General features: G+C 39.3%; 1 protein-coding gene across 4 annotated transcripts in view; it reads left to right on the top strand.

The window, feature by feature from the left end:
* The window catches only part of Nckap1 (NCK associated protein 1), a 71744-nt gene extending 55718 nt beyond the window's left edge, over positions 1-16026 (top strand). For all 4 annotated transcript variants that reach the window (XM_085680905.2, XM_085680904.2, XM_085680907.2 and 1 more), the window contains 11 exons: positions 206-424; positions 1087-1217; positions 1378-1475; positions 2910-3003; positions 7693-7775; positions 8112-8192; positions 10394-10487; positions 12114-12230; positions 12701-12810; positions 14298-14387; positions 15152-16026. In XM_085680905.2, coding sequence (XP_085537031.1) covers positions 206-424; positions 1087-1217; positions 1378-1475; positions 2910-3003; positions 7693-7775; positions 8112-8192; positions 10394-10487; positions 12114-12230; positions 12701-12810; positions 14298-14387; positions 15152-15268 — 1234 coding nt within the window. In that variant the 3' untranslated portion in view covers positions 15269-16026. The remainder of the gene's footprint in view (positions 1-205; positions 425-1086; positions 1218-1377; positions 1476-2909; positions 3004-7692; positions 7776-8111; positions 8193-10393; positions 10488-12113; positions 12231-12700; positions 12811-14297; positions 14388-15151) is intronic.
* Positions 16027-18903: the final 2877 nt, after the last annotated feature.

Genomic DNA, 18903 nt, shown 5'->3' with positions numbered 1-18903 from the left:
ATTTACATTCTAAGAATGTTTTTTAATCATTTGTATTCCTAGTCCATCATTTTTAGGTAATTAAGATAATGACAGTAGTAATTTCATGACTTTATTTTAAAAATCTTTCAAAATTAATTTTATTGCATATTTGATATTAGATCTTAGCAGATTGAGTAGATTGTTTTCATAAGTGGGAAACTCTTACCTCTTTTATTATCCCCAGATCAATTGTTGGAATGACTATGTATAATCAAGCTACACAGGAAATTGCAAAACCATCTGAGCTTCTAACAAGTGTAAGAGCGTATATGACTGTACTCCAGTCCATAGAGAACTATGTGCAGATCGATATCACCAGAGTATTTAATAATGTTCTTCTTCAGCAAACACAACACTTAGACAGCCATGGAGAACCAACCATTACCAGTCTATATACAAATTGGTAAGGAACACATTTAGAAATTTTGAATGATTGAGAGTTTTGTTTTATAATAAACTCCTTAGGGAAAATAATTTTATGGTTAAATGCTTACATATGAATGTATGTGTACTTCATGTGTTACTGGTGCCCTCAAAGGGTAAGGAAGAGCATCTGAGCTGCTGAAACTGGAGTCACAGCCGGTTATGATCTAGCACGTGGGTGCTGTGGAGCAAACCAGGCCCTCTGGAAGAACAGCCAGTGTTCTTACTGTCTGAGCCATCTCTCTAGGGTCATGTTCTCGTTTATTTTAACAGTTGACTTGAAACTTACATATGTATACTGTATGTATACAAATGTATACTGTATGTATACAAATGTATACTGTAATAAGTTTTTGAACAGATATTTTTTATTCAAATATTTGTTTTGGGAAAAACTGGGTGTTGAGAGCATGAGGAAAAACAGGCTGGTGGTGACCAAGTAAGCCTTCCTCTTTATTGTATCTGTTCTGGTAAAGTCTTTCCCTGTGATAGTAGAGTGGAGACAATGGTAGGAATTAAATAGATTTTCTTCTCTAGCCCTTACCCCCCCCCAAAAAAAAAAAGTAAATTTGATTAGTTGTTGGTACTTTATTCTAAAATGTAGGGTTTTTTTTCTGGTTATAAATTTACTTTTCTCTTTAGGTACTTGGAGACTTTACTAAGACAAGTCAGCAATGGTCATATAGCTTACTTTCCTGCAATGAAAGCATTTGTGAATTTACCCACAGAAAATGAATTAACATTCAATGCAGAGGAGTATTCTGACATATCAGGTGAATATTACATACTAATGAAGACAATCTGATTGACCTTGATCTGACTTGTTTGTTTTGGCTATTAGTATTCAGTTTGTAAGATGAGGTGTGCAGTATGTCATTGTTTCTTAATATATTTGCTCTGTCAAGAAACTGAAATTAATTCATTTCCTTTCAGAAATGAGATCATTATCGGAGCTCCTAGGCCCATATGGGATGAAGTTCCTAAGTGAGAGTCTGATGTGGCATATTTCATCACAAGTTGCTGAACTTAAGGTACACAGTCCTTAGGAGCCCACCTTGCTGTCCTTGTTTGCAGTGTTGGGCTTTGAACCTCCAACCTCATGTGAGTTGGCAAGTGCTCTACCGCTGAGGACATCTCCAGCCTTTTTCTCATTTTTCAGTTTGAAACAGGGTCTTAGTAAACTTCAGACATCCCGCACCAGCCTCCCAAATAGCTGGCAGTCTAAATGTAGGCTGCCAGGCCTGCCTTTCATTTGCCCCTTAGACAGTTACTCTTGTGAAGCATTATAAGAATGTGAGAAAACGTAGAATTTTAAATTAACTTGACGTGAAAGTACCAGCATGTAAATTAAAACACTTAACAGGCTCTAAGTGGTATCTTGGCGTAGTCATAGGTGAGAAAGCAAGAGGCCTAAAAGGTGAATTAAGTTGCAAAAGGGACTGAGTTCAGGTTTCTCAGTGTTCTTACTCAAGCCTTGGTTCTGGTGCAGAATGCTGCTTCTATTTGGTTATGTTCTAATGTATCATTTGAGTGTATTGCTTTCCACCTATCCACAGATTGTTGCATGAACATTATTAAATTATTGGTCATGTTAGAAATTGAATGCAGGGCCTCTCAAGTGCTAGACAAATGGTCTGCCAGTAGCCACATACCTGGTGTTAGGGCAGGAACCTGGAGGGAGGAGCTGATGCGGAGTCCATGGAGGGTACTGCTTTCTTAGTTGTTCTTCATGCCTTGCTCAGCCTGTTTTCTTATAGAACCCAGGGCCACCAGCCCAGGGGTGGCACAGCCTGCAGTTGGCTGGGTCCTCCTCCATCTAATGCTAAGTAAGATATTTCTGTACAGCCTGATGGTATGGAGACATTTTCTGAATTGAGGTTCTCTCAGATGATCCTAGCTTGTGTCAAGTAGACATTAAACTAGCCAGCACACCTAGCTCAGTGTGTTTTCTTTTCTCTTAAATCCTTTAAGCTGGGTAAAAAATGTCTTTAGGCTGTATAGTGTTTAAATAAAGATATTAAAGGCAGCCACATTTTAAATGACCATTTTTATTATTTAAAAATGTGTCAGTGCTAAGATGAACTATATTGAATAAGTACATAGATGTGTGTGTGTGTATAATGGCTGTCGATCTTGAGAGAATTTGAATTTGGATCACTAAAATTTTTGGAATTTACCAGACTATAAAAGACGTGTTTTAAAATACTGCTTTGCATCTAAGCCTACAATGGTCCTTATTCTTGCTACTCACCTCTGCTGAATTTTCTGACCACTTCTTGAATTGGAAAACATTAATCTTATGTAAACAATATTGAGATTCTTTTATTAAAACAAAATTGTATAGCACAGAGCATCTGGACTTCATGAGTTTTATTTTTTTATTTTCCAGTTGTGACTCACAAGCAAATTCTTATGTCATTAACACAAAGCTCTGTGCCTGACTTGGTGTTACTCTTTCTTCTCAGAAACTTGTGGTGGAGAATGTTGATGTGCTAACACAAATGAGGACCAGCTTTGACAAGCCAGACCAGATGGCTGCACTCTTTAAAAGATTATCATGTGAGTAATTTGTGGTACTTTTAATAAATATTTGAAAGATATAATATACAATATTTCTGGCTAAAATTTGTAGCATAATGCCAGCAGCAAATTAGCAAAGTGTTCATTAGCGTGTGAAGAGAATGCAGTCAGTGGAACTTTTCACTGTGCATCTATTTCAGCTTTTTGTTGATTTTTGGTTTTGTTTTTTTGGGGAGGGGGGAGAGACAGAGGGAAACAGAGTCTTAACCTTAACTGGCTTTAACTCACAAAGGTCTGCCTGTCTCTGCTTTCTGAGTTGTTTGGATTTAAGAAGGTATACTACTATACTGGCTTTGCTTCAGAAATGCTTAACTGTATTTTTAGTATGTGTTGATTATTAGCAAACATTGTTATTAATAAGTTCTTGAACCTATTAAGTTTAATACAGTAAGTCTACATTAATTAGACTAAAAGATAATTAACTTTGGAGTCTGTAACTTCCCTGAAATGCCCAGACGCTGACTGGTGTTTTGTCATCTCCGCGTCCCTGCCTGTCTATCCTCCTCCTAAGCTCGCGCAGCCATTCCTGTCACAGATTAGATTCCTGTCTGTGCTATCCACTGAGTTAATACTTTGTCCCCCTTTTTTTTTGCTAATTAGTATTCTTTCTATTGCACTAAACCCCAGAGCCTGTCATTTACAGCCTAATATTTTCTTAAAATTGGTGGGGCAGCTATGCCTTACTTAGAATGGTAAAAGTTATCTCAACACTAAAAACTTAAAGAATCCAGAATAAAATTTATTTGTATTTGACAAAGAGAGAGTGAGTTTATTACTCTCCAGGAATCCCACCAAAAATCCCAGGTTCCGGGTAGGGTGGGGCTCAGTGGTAGTGTGCATTCTTAACACGTCAGGCCGTGGCTCCTGTTCTGAACATTCGTGTGTCTGAAACAATTGGAGCATCATTTGATATACCTAACACCTGACATTTTCCTTTCAGATGCTTAGTAATCACTTTTTTGCCTATCTTCTGCTTTTAAAAACCTCAGTTAGTTAAAATTGGCATAGTGCTACAGAACACTAAAGATGGTCTTGTAGAACACAGCAGTGATTGCTAGAACTTAGATAGGAAGCATCAAGGATGTTGTAACAAATACATGATAATTTCATAGAACTGTGTACTGGGGGTGAGAAGTGAAGCTGAATTTATCCTGTGGTTGTTGAAAAAGAAAAAAGAACAGCTTGACAGACTTACAGGGGAAAAGTAGAAATAAGTGGGAAATTTTTAACCTTTAATCCTTATTATTATTTTGCTATCTCTGTGTTTTCTTTATTCTCTTTCTTTGTTTTTGTTTCTCTGAGTTTTTAGAGACCGCTGACCATGACCACCCTACCACCTTTACTGTACTTAACTTTCCTAGTAATAAGCCATTTTTTGATTAGACCTTGTCATTTGAAGCAACTAATACACTGAGCTGTTTAATACCCTGGTCCTTAACTCTGCCCGTGCAGTTGAAACAAAATGGAACTTGTTAAAGTTCCAAAGAGAATTTGCAGACTTTTAAAATAAAATTTACTGTCCCATATCAGTATTCTGCATAATTAAAATTTCTATATAATAAGATTTTGGAATTTATTAAAACTGAAATTTAAACTGAGTCTTTGTGACCCATATTTATAAAATTAGCCTTTAAATAAAATATATTAAGCCTATTTTGTGTTTTATTAGAAAAAGAAAAGATGTGCTTCAGAGTGGCTTCTTCAAGCAGATCACTATTCTTTGGGGTGAAATATTTCCAAAATACTCTTGTCCTTGACCCCCTCTTGAGCTTCCTTCACCCCATATCCAGAAAGCCAGAGTTTGGTTTGGAATCAGCAAGTCATTCTATTATAGAGACAGGTGCTATTCGGTGGCTCTGCATTAGGAGTCAGTGCAGAGCTTTCTTCACTTTTGGGTTCTGTCTCACTCAAGCCAATCTGACTTTCTGTTCCCTGACAGTTTCTCTGGTCCCAGAGGGTTCTCTTAGAGCTTCTGCTGTGGTTCTTTATGCATCTCCTTCATTCTCTGTTGTCCTGTCAGGGTGTCTGAGCTCTGTTTCTGCAGAGCAGTGCTTAGGGCGGTGATCTCACTGGAAGTTCTTCCACGGTAGTCTTGTGGTGTGGAGCTCTGTGTCCCAGTGTTCCGTTCCAGTCCGTGTCAGCCACTGAAATCCAACCTCTTTCTCCAGATCTCTTATTTACCCTTTTATAAATTCTGATTAGTGACACTTTCTCTCCTTTTATGTTTAGAGTGTATCTGTGTATGTGTCTGTGTGTGCCCGTGTAAGGCTGTGTGTGTCTGTGTGTGCCCGTGTAAGGCTGTGTGTGTCTGTGTGTGCCCGTGTAAGGCTGTGTGTGCCCGTGTAAGGCTGTGTGTGTCTGTGTGTGCCCGTGTAAGGCTGTGTGTGTCTGTGTGTGCCCGTGTAAGGCTGTGTGTGCCCGTGTAAGGCTGCGTGTGTCTGTGTGTGCCCGTGTAAGGCTGTGTGTGCCCGTGTAAGGCTGCGTGTGTCTGTGTGTGCCTGTGTAAGGCTGTGTGTGGAGGTCAGAGTTGCTTCTCTACTTCAACCGTGGAGGTCCTGGAGGCTGACCTCAGATTGTCAGACTTGGCAGCAGGCCCTTCAGTAGCTCTTAATTAGCATTTGACATGGATATCTTTTCTTCCTAGTCCTCCTCTATGCCAACTAGGATGAGAACTTCTCAGATGAATCTCTTGTTCTTCTTCCCCCACTCATGTTCTTCTCCTGGTAGGAACACTTCCCTAGTTTTCTGTCATCGCTTTCATTAGCGTCTGCTGACCTGCTCGCCAGCAGGCACTAGCCTACTGTAGACGATGAAGGATGAGTAGATTGATTCATTTTGTTAGCCTGTTCATATGCTCACTTATATTGCTTAATAGAACATTCATAGTGAGAGTTTAAATTCTTAGAATGTCAAACAAAACACCTCAGTTCCTGCTCTTCAACTCACATCTGTGATTTTCAATAAACCTCTTTCTAGAAATTTGCTTACTTGAATTTTTTCTAACATAAATGCAGTCATATTTTAGAGGCGTGTCAGGGGTGGTTGGGTGGGTGGTATTTAAGTGAATGTGTACATGGATACACATGGCCGGAGCCTCAAGGTCCTCCTCAATTCTTTCTCTACATTATGGCAAGGTTTTCCCAACCTGGAGCTCACCAATCATACAAGATACCTAGCTAGTACATCCTAGGGATCCTCCTGTGTCCATCCCATGTCACTAGAATGACATGCGTACACAACCATGCTCAGCTTTTACATGGGTGCTCAGGATCCAAACCCACACTTGACCACTCTGAGTCCTCTTTCCAGCCCCGTATCTACTTAGATTGCTTGTGTTGAGCCCAGATTGTTTTCTGTATTTATGTTGTTACATAGTCCGTTGCCTTGTATAGGTATTTAATAAAATATTCCCTTGGAATCTCACTTATTTTGTTTGCACAGTGTGAGTATTAAATATATAGCAATCATTTTAGAGTTTTTCTCCGAGCAACATGCACACGACCAAGTTCATCATTATGGGTTCCCTAACTTAACTCTGTGCCCACTGCCTACAATCTCCCTCCCATCCAGCTCTGACCAGGATGGTCCTGCTTAGCTTCCGAGATCAGAGATGTTCAGGGTGGTATATTCATAGACCTGCTTATCTCAATAAGCAATTTATCCGCTTTTGATCACAAGTTGGGAGCTTTCTCCAGGGGTTGAAGAGATGGCTCAGCAGTGAAAGGCACTTGCTGTTCTTGCAGAGGACTGGAGCTTGGTTCCCGGTTCTCCTCAGTGGCACACAACTGCCTGTTCCTGGGAACCTGACACCTTCTCTGCACTCCTTGGGCATCCACACTTACATCACACAGAGAGACTCACAGAAATGCACATTTAAAAGGAAAAAACGTGTTTAGAAATTTAGAATAGGAAGTCAGGCCGCAGTGGTTCACACCTTTAATCCCAACACTTGAGAGGCAGGTGGGTCTATAGAGTTCCAGGACAACCATGAACACAGAGAAACCCTCTCTTGAAAGCCCCTCCTCCCCAAAATAATTAAAATAGCAGGAGAGATAACTCTGAGGTTAAGAGCACTGGCTGCTATTCCAGGGACCCTGAGTTCTACTGCCAGCTCCCGCATGGGTAACATAGAGCTACCCTCTGGAGCTCTAGTCACAGGGATCTGGTGCCCACTTCTAAGCTCTGCAGGTGCCCAGCACATAAACGGTGCACATATGCATGTGGGTAACACATTCATGCACATAAAATGCAATAAAATAAAAATTTTAAAAACAAATAAAATGCTCAGTTCCTGTACCATCTGAGGGTCTAACTCCTAACCATCCTAATGATCTTTCTCCACAGCTCTTGCCTTACTCTTACCTCTACCAAGTTTGTGAGGGATTATGTATTATTTCAGGATCTTGATGAATGTCAGCCTTCTAATACATATAAAAGAACAGAGTTTTAATATGTGTGTGTGAATTGATAAATAATTTAAATATCGGCTATCAGTATGCTTAGCTCTTTAAACACGTGTTGAATCAAATTGCAGCTAGTTTTTGGCATTTATTCCAGAAATACCAAAATATTTTAATTTTTAGAATTTTCTCCAAAGTCAAAAAAGAAGTTTATGTATTTGTTTTTCTTCTCTTCCCCTTTAATTTAATTTAATTCCCTGTAATTTAGCTGTCGACAGTGTACTGAAAAGGATGACGATAATCGGAGTTATTTTATCCTTCCGCTCACTGGCACAAGAAGCACTGAGAGATGTAAGAAATCATTTCCATATTTCTCAAAAGTTAAAATTAGCAGCAATATTAAGAGTAAAATTGCGGTTTGCGTAGCGATGGTAAATAAAGTACATTTTGGTTTGGTGTTTGAATTAAGTTGCTACACTATTTCAGCTATTTCTACATTAAAGTGTCCCCTTTGAGCTGTACTCATCTTAGCACTGGATGCATATCATTTCCCATTATTTTGGCCTCTTAGAAAGGTCCAGTGAAGTTGGTAAATACTTTGTGCAAACTTGACTTTTCAAGTGGTAACATTTCATAAATGTGCGCACTGCCGAGTGCTGACCTTGTGTCTGTTTACTGTCTTCCTAGGTTTTGTCCTACCACATTCCTTTTCTCGTGAGCTCCATTGAGGACTTCAAGGATCACATTCCAAGGGAGACTGACATGAAGGTAGAGCCTGTCTAGTTCGTAGTTTTTAGTGCGAGGCTCAAGTTAACTGGGAGATCTGAGGCATGGGGACGGGGGAAAGGGTATGGAAAATTAATAACAAAATTAAAAATGTAGCAAACCTGAAAGTAGCATGCTTCATCTGTGCGATTGCTTCACTAAGCTCTCGGCACCAAAAACTTCTAAGCATTTTGAAAGTCAGTCTTTGATCAACTAAAAGGACATAAAATTTCTTTAAAAATTGATCTTTTTTCCCCCTTAATATGACAACTTTTTCTTGCATGGTTATAGAGCAGAAAGATGAGTTGTTTTAAATTCAGTCCTAGTCAATTTTAAAAGTAGGTAATTACTAAGAACCATTTCTAGATTCCCCAGTGCTAAAAGATTTTTTTTCTTAGTGTGGTTCAGTGGTTTTGAGTTGTGACGTCGCAGTTTCCAGTCAGGTTCAGAATACTTTTTTTATCATCCCCACAGAGCATCTGTTCCCACAGCAGGCACTTGCCCACCCCCAGTCCTAGATGACTTTGTCGCTGACTGCAGACTGCCTGTTTAGAGTACGCTGTAAATCATATAGCAGATATTCTTGACTCAGACTTAAGCCGTAACTTAGCATGTTTTCACGTTACAGCATGTGTTAGCTTTCCGTGTTTTAGTGTTCCATTGTATTAATATACCATAGTTTGTTTATTCAGCCGTCATTGGAGATAGGGGTTGTTTTTACTTCTTTGATGTTGTAAATAATGCTACTTTGTTTATCTGTTGATGGTTTTTGTTGTCTTATATAAGGAATGGAATTGTCGGGTTCTATAGAAATTGTGTTTAATTTTGAGGAACCACCAAACTGAGGCACCGTGTTTTGCATTACCATCAACACTGAATGAAGGTGCCAGGCTTTTCTATATCCAATCCTTGTCTCCTTAATAAGCGCCATTTAGTTGGTGTACAGTGGTGCCATACTTTTGGTTTGCATTTCCTTCATTTAAGAGACACATCTGTTGATGTGTCTGTATGGCTTCTTTAGAGAACGGTTTATTTGGATTCCGAGCCCGGTTTTAGACCATGTTGTCATCTGTGTGTGCTGAGTTGGCCCTCTCTTTCCACCTTGCCTGGCTCTAGTGGTTGGTCTCCAGTTGCCAGGCTTCTGCAAGTGCCTTTTCCTGCTGAGTCACCACTGGCCCGCATCATTGTCCTTTTGAAGTGTCAAGAGATAACATAGTCTCTGTAGATTCACCATCTGCACATTCCCCCTGAACTCTTTGCAATTTCTTGATGGTATCCAAGAATCACAACCACTTTCATTTCAGTGTAGCAAAGCTTATCTGTTTTTTGTTTTGTTTGTAGTTTTGCAGTCAAATTAGACAATGTCTTGACAAAGGCCATCAAGAGTTATGTGTGTATTTTCTCCCAAAATTTTAGCTTTTATGCTATGTCCTTGATGCATTTTGAATTTATATTTATGTGTGGTGAGGAGTGTGTGTGTATATCTGGAATTTAGTACATGGTTGTTTCCATCTGTCTAAGGTTTATTAACTGTAATATTAAAGGTAACGGATTATGTACTCAGTTTTTAACTAAACTATCAGCCTATCTTGAATAATTGGAATCCGTGCATGTATGATGTAGAAAATTAATTATCAGAGATTGCTTTATCACATTTTTAAAGTAGTGTTTTTTAAATTTTTCTGTAATTGATTAAGCATTAAATCCCTAAAGTTTTCCATTAAATGACTGTGGACTTAAGCATGGATTCAGTAATGTTAGTTTGCTGTTATTTGTTCATTCACCGCTTGGCTTTTACTGTAGCCCAGGATGATCGGGAACTCGTTTTGTACCCAGACTGGCCTTGCTTGAAGCACAGATGTGAGCCACTACAACTGGCTTCGTTTATTCATTTCTTTTGACTTACTATTTTACACTCATGTTTCCGAGACAAATAGTAACTTTAGAATGATTCTGTGGAACTTGCCGCGGAGGGGCTACAAATTTTGTTTGCACAGTGGGAAGCTATAAGGAAGTATTAGATCTTTGTCCTGTGGGGGTTACCTACCCTGCCATCCCTGCTTCAGCCAAGTTGTTAAAATCCTCTAATATATTTGTAGGCAGACAGATTTAAACCATAAATGCTTTCTTGCTAAAGTGAACTTTCTCAGATATTAAAATCATTTGTTAAAATGATATCTTTGTAACTCTTGTATTTTTTTCAGGTTGCAATGAATGTGTATGAGTTATCATCAGCTGCTGGGTTACCGTGTGAGATTGATCCTGCCTTAGTCGTAGCTCTTTCCTCACAAAAATCAGGTAAAATGCATTAGCAGATGCGTAGTGTTCCTGTTAAAATTGCAGGGAAGCCTAAGTGTGCATGTGGTACTTATTTTTGCATTTGTATCAAGCTTTAATTTTTTTTAAGTTGGAAGATATCAAGCTAGAAAAGACAAAATGCCTTGCTTTTTGGTGTTTTCTGTAGCATTTCATATATACTATCTGAGCCATACTACCAGATGAGGCTGTAAAGCCATTTCGTGTAGATGTCGTCAGTGCCAAAGAACAACACCAGCTCAACTTGAATGAGCTCAGGGAGGAGGAAGAACCGTGAACTTCAGACTGAGGTGGAAGGACCAGTGGAGTCAGAGAGAAATTATCAAAAGCTGGGGAGAAAGCTCAGACGGTGGAAAGGGAGTTATCTGCTGGGCGGCGCTGGTGAGCGGTGCAGACACTAAGCTTGAGACAGCTCTATCAGAAACGAGGACATAAAGTTACAATAGCTAGAGGCAGGAGGAGAAGAAAGTCTTCGTTTTTGCATCGGGAATCACAGGTAGGCCCTGCACATGCTACGCTTAAGCTGTGCCCCAGGTTATGAGAAGGACTTTCTGAGATGGAGAAGTTGAGAACATTTGTGCTGGTGGTAACTAGAAAATTGTGTCTCGTTTTAACTATAATATATATGCACCATAGAAAAAGGTAGATACATAATCCTGACCATTTAGAAATTTTAAGGCCAGTCCTTTGAAACATAGTACAAACAGTTCCACATAATTCTGTGTTTGTCTACAGTGGAGATAGGGTCTGTTTTGTTTGTATTGGAATGCCCTTTTCTATTCTTTATTTTATTTCTAAATTTTTTATTTATTTTATGTGTGCAAGTGTTTTGTCTACACTTGTGTTTTTGCACCATGTTCATGCCTGGCACTGGGCATCGGCCCTTCTCACTGGAGCGCAGATGGTTGTGACAGCCGTGTGGGTGCTGGGAACGAAGCCCAGGCTCTGCAGGAGCGGCCAGCGCTCTTCGGCACGGAGCCTTCGCCAGCCCCTTTGCAGTTCTTTTCAGCCAAAGTGTAGTCTTTGCGTTTATTCGTTTTCTTGTTAGTTACACTTTGTTTTCATCATTCAAATAATAGATTATTGCTTTTTATGATCAACCAAAATTTTAAAATATTATGTAGTTTTTTTCCCCCATGATCAATCCATAGTTATATAAAATTGCAAACTGAAAGGTAACTAGAAGCTCCCAGGTATCAGGTAAGAAATCAGGGACAATACAGAACAATTTAAATACCATAAATATTTTTGTAAAGGTTGTGGTATTTTAGAAAAGGTCTTACAGCTGTAGAGCATGCTAGATGTTCTCATTAGGGAAGGCCATCCCCTTCTCAATATTGCTATCCTTTAAACTGTTTAAAATGATATTCATAGCTGTCTTAGGGAAAGAAAGGGATTTTTTTTCTTTCAGTGAGTTTTCAGATTATGAGATACAAAAAAATTATAAATAGCAATATATATGGTGTTCTCATAATTTTTCATCAGTTTTCAATTAGGAAATTTTGATTAAAAATTTTATTACCTTTATTTTTTCTAGGTTAGATTATTAATATTAAATAATGTTGAAGAAAAGCTTGATTTTTTTTTTATTTCTCATTTTTTCTTTAGAGAACATTAGTCCAGAAGAAGAATATAAGATTGCTTGCCTCCTGATGGTCTTTGTAGCAGTCTCCTTGCCTACACTGGCCAGTAATGTGATGTCACAGTACAGCCCTGCTATAGAAGGTACCCCTTAAACCTGTGCTGACACTGACGTCCTTGCTTTTAATGCCAGATATGCTTTTTCTTTGGGTAATTTGTGTTCTTTTCTGATAAGATATACATTAAGTTCTTCCAAATATTAGCTTTGCAATGGGCATCTGTTTCTTTTTTGAAGCTGTAGTTCTCTGAATATGAAAGGTATAGGTCAGCTCGAAAGTACAGCAGACGATGGGTCTGTGCTCTAAGGAGACGTCATGAGAGACGTCGTGCTCTAAGCAGCGTAGCCTTTACCACAAGGTGTATATCTAAGTATCACATCTTTCGAGAGTGTTTGGTGTTTGCTCTGCTATTTAAACACTCAGCTCATGAAAGGAAAAGAGTGACTCATGTTGCACCCTAACTCTTAGTCATACTGCTGTTGGTGTGGCTGCGAGTCAATGTGTCACAAAATTTTGAGTCTCACAAACTGCACACTACTGTTTGTACTTTCTCAGGACACTGCAACAATATCCATTGTTTGGCCAAAGCCATCAACCAGATCGCTGCAGCTTTGTTTACAATTCACAAGGGAAGTATTGAAGACCGACTTAAAGAATTCCTGGCGGTATGTCTACTCAAATATCAGAACTCATAACATTTTACAAGCTTTAACATTTCATTTAATGTTTTCCATTGATATTTTTGTTCTCCCTTTATTAACTATATAAACCTCACTTATATTTTAATGTTTGGGGGCCATATGGCCTTTTTGCTTAAGCTAATGTTTGGACAAGAGATTTTCTTCACATTTGAAAGGTTTTTTTTTTCCTTTAAAGAAAAATGGAAGCAAAGAGAGATAATGTGTCCTTTAAAAGATAGAATTTACTCATTTCCGTTTAGTTAAAGATCACAAAAGGTGGCGAATTCCACAACAACACTGCTTGAGAGCTGTGATGGAGAGAGGGCCTGCACCTTGACTGACAGGCTGGGACTACAGGCCCAGGCCTACATTGTGCAGCTCACAGCCTTCTGTAACTCCAGTTACAGGGATCTGAAATTCTGACCAGCTTGGTCCTGGCACATACATGGCATATTTAGGCACTCACATGGAAAAGAAAAATAAATATTTAAAACAGTAGCAAAGGGTGTTTTTTATTACTTCCACTTATTTGAAGGAATGCCGTTAATGAGTTCAAACACAGAAAAAAACCATGATTACGGGGCTGGAGAGATGGGTCAGTGGTTAAGGATGCTTACTGCTCTTTCAGAGGAACCAGGTTCAGTTCCTAGTACCCACATCAGACTTCACAGCTGCCTCTTAACTCCAGGTCTTGGGATCTGATGCCTACTTACATACAAACTCACACAGACATATAAACACGTAAACAAAAATAAATAAAATCTTAAAAATGTGACTTGCTACCAAAAGAGAGAGTAATGTTAAATCTGTCAGTCAGACTTGGTTTAATGTCATTTTTTCCTCTATCAACATATCTTTTTCATACTTTGCTTAAAGAAAAGAGATCAAGCAAAGAACTCTAGAATATTTGAGTTTTTTCTTTGTTGGAAATCCTGTTAGCTTTTAAATTATATTTATATAATTTATAAATCTATCTATCTATCTATCTATCTATCTATCTATCTATCTGTATCTACAGCAGTAACTTAAGGAGAAAAGTAAAGTTTGAAAATAGTACTACAATTCAGTTGTTTTTATTTGATATATTTTGTTCGGGGTTTAATGTCCTTCCTTGCATTTACTGTTGGAAATTAGAAAATTCTGGAATTTTCTGTTTTGTTTTCTAACTGTGATTGGCCATCAAAAGCAAAATCATTTGTGAAAGGAGGGGCTGCCGCATAGTGTTATAGATACTGGGAAGGGAGAAAGCAGTTTGGATCATCTTAGGAGACACACTTGAGGAAAATGTCAGTTTTAATGAATAGTTGATTATATGTATACCTTAATTGTTGGTGGATATAAGGTCTCTAGCTCATCATACATTTTATGTTGAGTAACTGAAGTCTGTTGGAGTTCAACTGTAGTGAGAACGAACCAGTAAGGGAGCTGTGTTTTATTGCCAACCTCTTTGATTCCATGCTTGTACTTTTAAGCTTGCGTCCTCCAGTCTACTGAAAATCGGCCAAGAGACAGACAAAACTACAACAAGAAATAGAGAATCCGTTTATTTGCTTCTGGATATGGTACGTCTTGTTTCAACTTTACTAACCTTTACTAATAATAAAGATCCAGTCCTTAACAAAGCTGTTCTTGGCAACTGAGAGTTGTGTTGTTTTTTTCTTTTGCAATTTTTGATTTTTCTCCATTCCCTGTGTTCACTCCACTCAAACCATGCACTTTAAAGACTCCTGCAAAGACTGGCACCACTCCCATCTAGCCATAGGACAATAATAGAAAGTAAGACTCCTGTAAGGATGTGCGCAGATCTTGTGCTTTCCTGATTTATCAAGTTCAGTTCTCTGAGCTTCCCTGTGGCTGTGTCTGTGGATATGCCCCAAGGCTCTTCTCAGTGTAGCCTCCTTAGCCTTGGAGAATCAGCAGAACTCAGAGCTCCCTTGTTTTCCCCGGGTGATCTTTCCAGTCACTCAGGCCTACATAGTAGTCGTTTTTTGTTTTTTTCTTTTTAAGTTCTAGAATTTACTGCATTCATTTAATTATAGTTGACTTTTTTTTTTCTAGCTTGGTTTTTATTTAGCTCTTTAATGTGCCATTCTTTATGTTTAGGGTATTGCTGAAGATTTATGTTCCATGTGTTCCTATTGATCAATTGATAAACTTGAAAATCACATTAAAAAGTATTTCGGTAGAATTCACTGTGGCACATTTGTATTTTAGATCTTGAAGTAAAATAGTTGGTGTCTGTTTCTAATGAGAAGGGTATAGGGTTGTTATAGGGTTGTGGCTGACGACTCATGTTGACTTCTATCGTGTTTGTTTGCTGTCCCAGATTGTACAGGAATCCCCATTCCTAACAATGGATCTCTTGGAATCTTGTTTTCCTTATGTGTTGCTGAGAAACGCGTACCATGCTGTCTACAAACAAAGTGTTACATCTTCTGCATAGAATACTCACTCAAGACAAGCACGCGGTTTTGTTGCCTTGTTTATCTGTAAACTGTGGAGCTGTTTTAACCTTAAAGCCTGAAAACACTCTTGTGGATCAATTTTCTTCATGCCGTTGTGTTTTCTGATCATTGGCTTCCTAATATGGTTGTAATACGGTATACTTGGTTGATTTAGTTGCACATTCTCAAAACTCAGTGAAATTCTATGATTTTAGAGTATCATTTGTTTGAAATACCATAACATTATGTTTTTGATAACTGATAATGGAAAAAAAATTGCTTGTTTATTTCTGAAAATGAATTGTATTTAGTGATTATTTTAGCTAGTGATACGATAGCACTCATCTGTGTGTAAATTATCTCCTAGAGGGGGAGTTCTGGTCTGTCCTACGGTTCCCAGAGACCGGGAGTGGATGTGCGTTTCTGCGATGCTTACGAAGACATTTCCACTTTATTTTGAACATTTGCCAAACTAAATACTCTAACATTGTTTAACCTTAGAAATGTTAGAACCTCGAGCATTGGAGGCAGATTGTGAGTCTCTCAAACAGCAGCTATGCTGTTGCCTGTAGAAAGCCTACTGATGATCTGATCCCATCTGCCCGACCGGCATCAGCACTACCACGTACCCTGCTGTATAATAAACAAGACACTTGTCAGCTGTTGATACAGGTGTTAGTCCCAAACCACTTTTTATATGTTTTAAATTTTGAAATTCAAGTGTATCTGCCATAACATAAATAAACACTAGACTGTATCATATTTTGAATTATTTCCTTAAGATCATTGGAAGTTTATTCAAGAATATGAAATTTTTAGTTTAAACTTGGTTTAAAGTAAACATAGGTTTAAGATATCTTATGATAGCAGATCCATTATTACAAAATTTGTTTAAATGTTTTAGAAAATATTCCACTGGGAAAAAATACTGAAATTAGGAAGTAAAACTACATGACCTTGTTTTAAATATAAGAACTAAAAGAAAGCACGTCTGTGCATGCATGCGTGTGTCATTGGCTTGCTAATTTTATCGATTATCAAATGGAGTTGTTGAAGACTAAGGAAAAGTGGAGAGACCATAGAGCTGATGCGTGCTGCGGAGGACCGGGTCAGCGCTGGGCGGAGGCTCGCGGAGCGCCTCTGCTTTGTGGTTGGCGGGCAGAAGGGCGGCACCTTCAGTTTTGCATTCTGATTGGTGAGAGCCTCTTCAGCTCTGCCTGAAGACAGAGAGCTGTTGTTCACAGCTCTTATATACTCTGGTGACATTACTTCCAAACTCACTTAAGTCACTCATAGAAGATACTTTGTAATTGCTTTCAATTCATGCTAAAGTTACCACTAAATTGTTAAGATTTCTTTTTATAAGCTGGACAATGGTGGCACATCCCTTTGATCCCTGCATTCGGGAGGTAGAGACAGGCCTCAAACTCTGTGAGTCTGAGACCAGGCTGGTCTACAAAGTGAGTTCTAGGACAGTTCAATTCTTTTTATCCCTTAGTGACTAACGAGTAAACTCATTTCCCCTTCAATATGGTTTGAGTATTTGTCGCTGGTAATAGAACTTTGGTGAGGCACTCTCATAAACTTTATAAGCTACTCGATGTTTTCAGATATCACAATATTACTCCTTTTCTAAATTCCTTGTATTTTGAAAAAATAGTAGGAAATTGATGTTTTCTTATGCATTTACTGCATCATACAATAACTTGAAAATACAATAACTTGAAAAATAATATCCATAAACTTTGGAATAGGCTGTGTTCCCCCAAGCTTCACATGTTGAAATGTAATCTCCGGTGTAATGATGGGGTGGCCTGTGGGGGGTGATTATGCATTGAGGGAGGAGTTCCTTATGCCTGCCACCATGTGAGGACAGAGTAAGAAGCACAGCCGGAACCAGCAGGTAGGCCTGAAGACTCCAGGTCTGCCAACACATTAATCTGGAGATTCCTTGATAGCCACCCAGTCGGAGGCATCTAGTTAAAGCAGCCCACACAGACTGATGTCCTGGTTCTGGGGTGTTACCTGTGGAGCAGTGTAACTGGCTTTCAAAATGAAAATACTGCTTCTGAATTTGCAGTTATATGTCATTGTTTAATGGTGTGCACAGCACTTACAGAAAAGCTACGACAAGTATCACGTAAGTGCTAGTATTCTAAAGACATCAAGGGGAGTTCGAGTTACAGCTGAGGTGAGTATATTTACTTAAAAGGACATTGAATTGTTAATAATACTATACTAGAGCGGGAGAGGCAACAGGGTTGAGTCCAGGCTAGGTGAGAACCGTTTCATTGCAGCTTTATTCATAACAGCCAGAACCTGGAAACAACCTAGGTGCCCCTTAACCAAAGAATGGATCGAGAATTATGTGGCACATTGACACAGTGGAGTACTACTCAGCTGTTAAAAAACAATGACATCATGAAATTTGAAGACAAATGAATAGAACTAGAAGAAATCCTGTGTGAGGTGACCCAGACCCAGAAAGACAGGCATAGTATGTACTCAACTCACAAGCGGGTACTAGCTGTAAAGTGGAGGATAACTGTGCTACAGCTCACAGATGAGAGAGACGAGGTAACAAGGTGGGTTCGTGGGGGGATGCCTGGATCTCCCTGGGAAGGGGAAATGGATCTTGTGAGTAGACTGAGAGCAAGTGGGATGGGGGAACATGAGAGATGAAGTTAGGGGTGGTGGGAGGGGAGAATACTGAAAGATGACTGGAAGGCGGGGAGCCGGGGGGGGGGGGAACCTTCAAGGTCAGAGAGAACCGGATCCAATGGAAACTCCCAGGAATCTATGAGGACGACCCCAGCTAAGACTCCTCGCAATAGTGGATATGTAGCCTGACCTGGCCATCTCCTGTGACCAGGCAGGACTTTGACAGCAGAGGAATTAGGACACCAACCCAACCACACTAACTTTGACCTACAGTCTATCCTGCCTATGGGATGTGCTGGGTTAAAAGTGGCACAGAGATTGTGGGATTTGCCAACCAATGACTGGTCCTGCCTGCTACTCATGCCATGAGAGAGCCTGCCCCTGATACTGCCTGGAATGCCAGAACCCAGATGCTGGATGACCCAGAAACCTAGGATAGAACCAAACGTTATTGGAGAAAAAAGTCAACATAATGATTTCTAATGATACTCTGCTATACTCATAAATTGGTGACTATCCCAATAGTCATCAGAGAACCCTCATCCAGTAACTGATGGAAACAGATGCAGAGACCACAGCCAAGCATTTGCTGAGCTCAGGGAACCCTGAAGAGAGGGAGGAAAGATTGTGTAAGAGCCAGGATGTCATACTGGATTTCCTTGCCCAGCTTTAATACAAGGAGAGGTGCTTAATCCTACCACAACTTGGATATGCCATGTTTTGTTGATACCCGTAGGAGTCCTGCCCCTTTCTGAACAGAAATAGGAGGAGTGGGTTTGAGGGATATGGGAAGAAGAAGGGGGGAGGGGAATTGTGGTTGGACTGTAAAATAAATAAAAATGAAGGAAAGCTAGTTTACAGATTAGGTATGGTCATCACCACACATACGGGTGTCATAAAGCATGGTGAAGTAGACAATTACTTATTTGACCTTGCAAAAGCTAACACTAAGTAAAGAATCTACTACTTCCCA

This window comes from Myodes glareolus, chromosome 21 (assembly GCF_982192425.1).
Source record: "Myodes glareolus chromosome 21, mMyoGla1.1, whole genome shotgun sequence".
Lineage (NCBI taxonomy): Eukaryota > Metazoa > Chordata > Mammalia > Rodentia > Cricetidae > Myodes > Myodes glareolus.
This window is presented reverse-complemented; position numbering and strand designations above follow the sequence as displayed.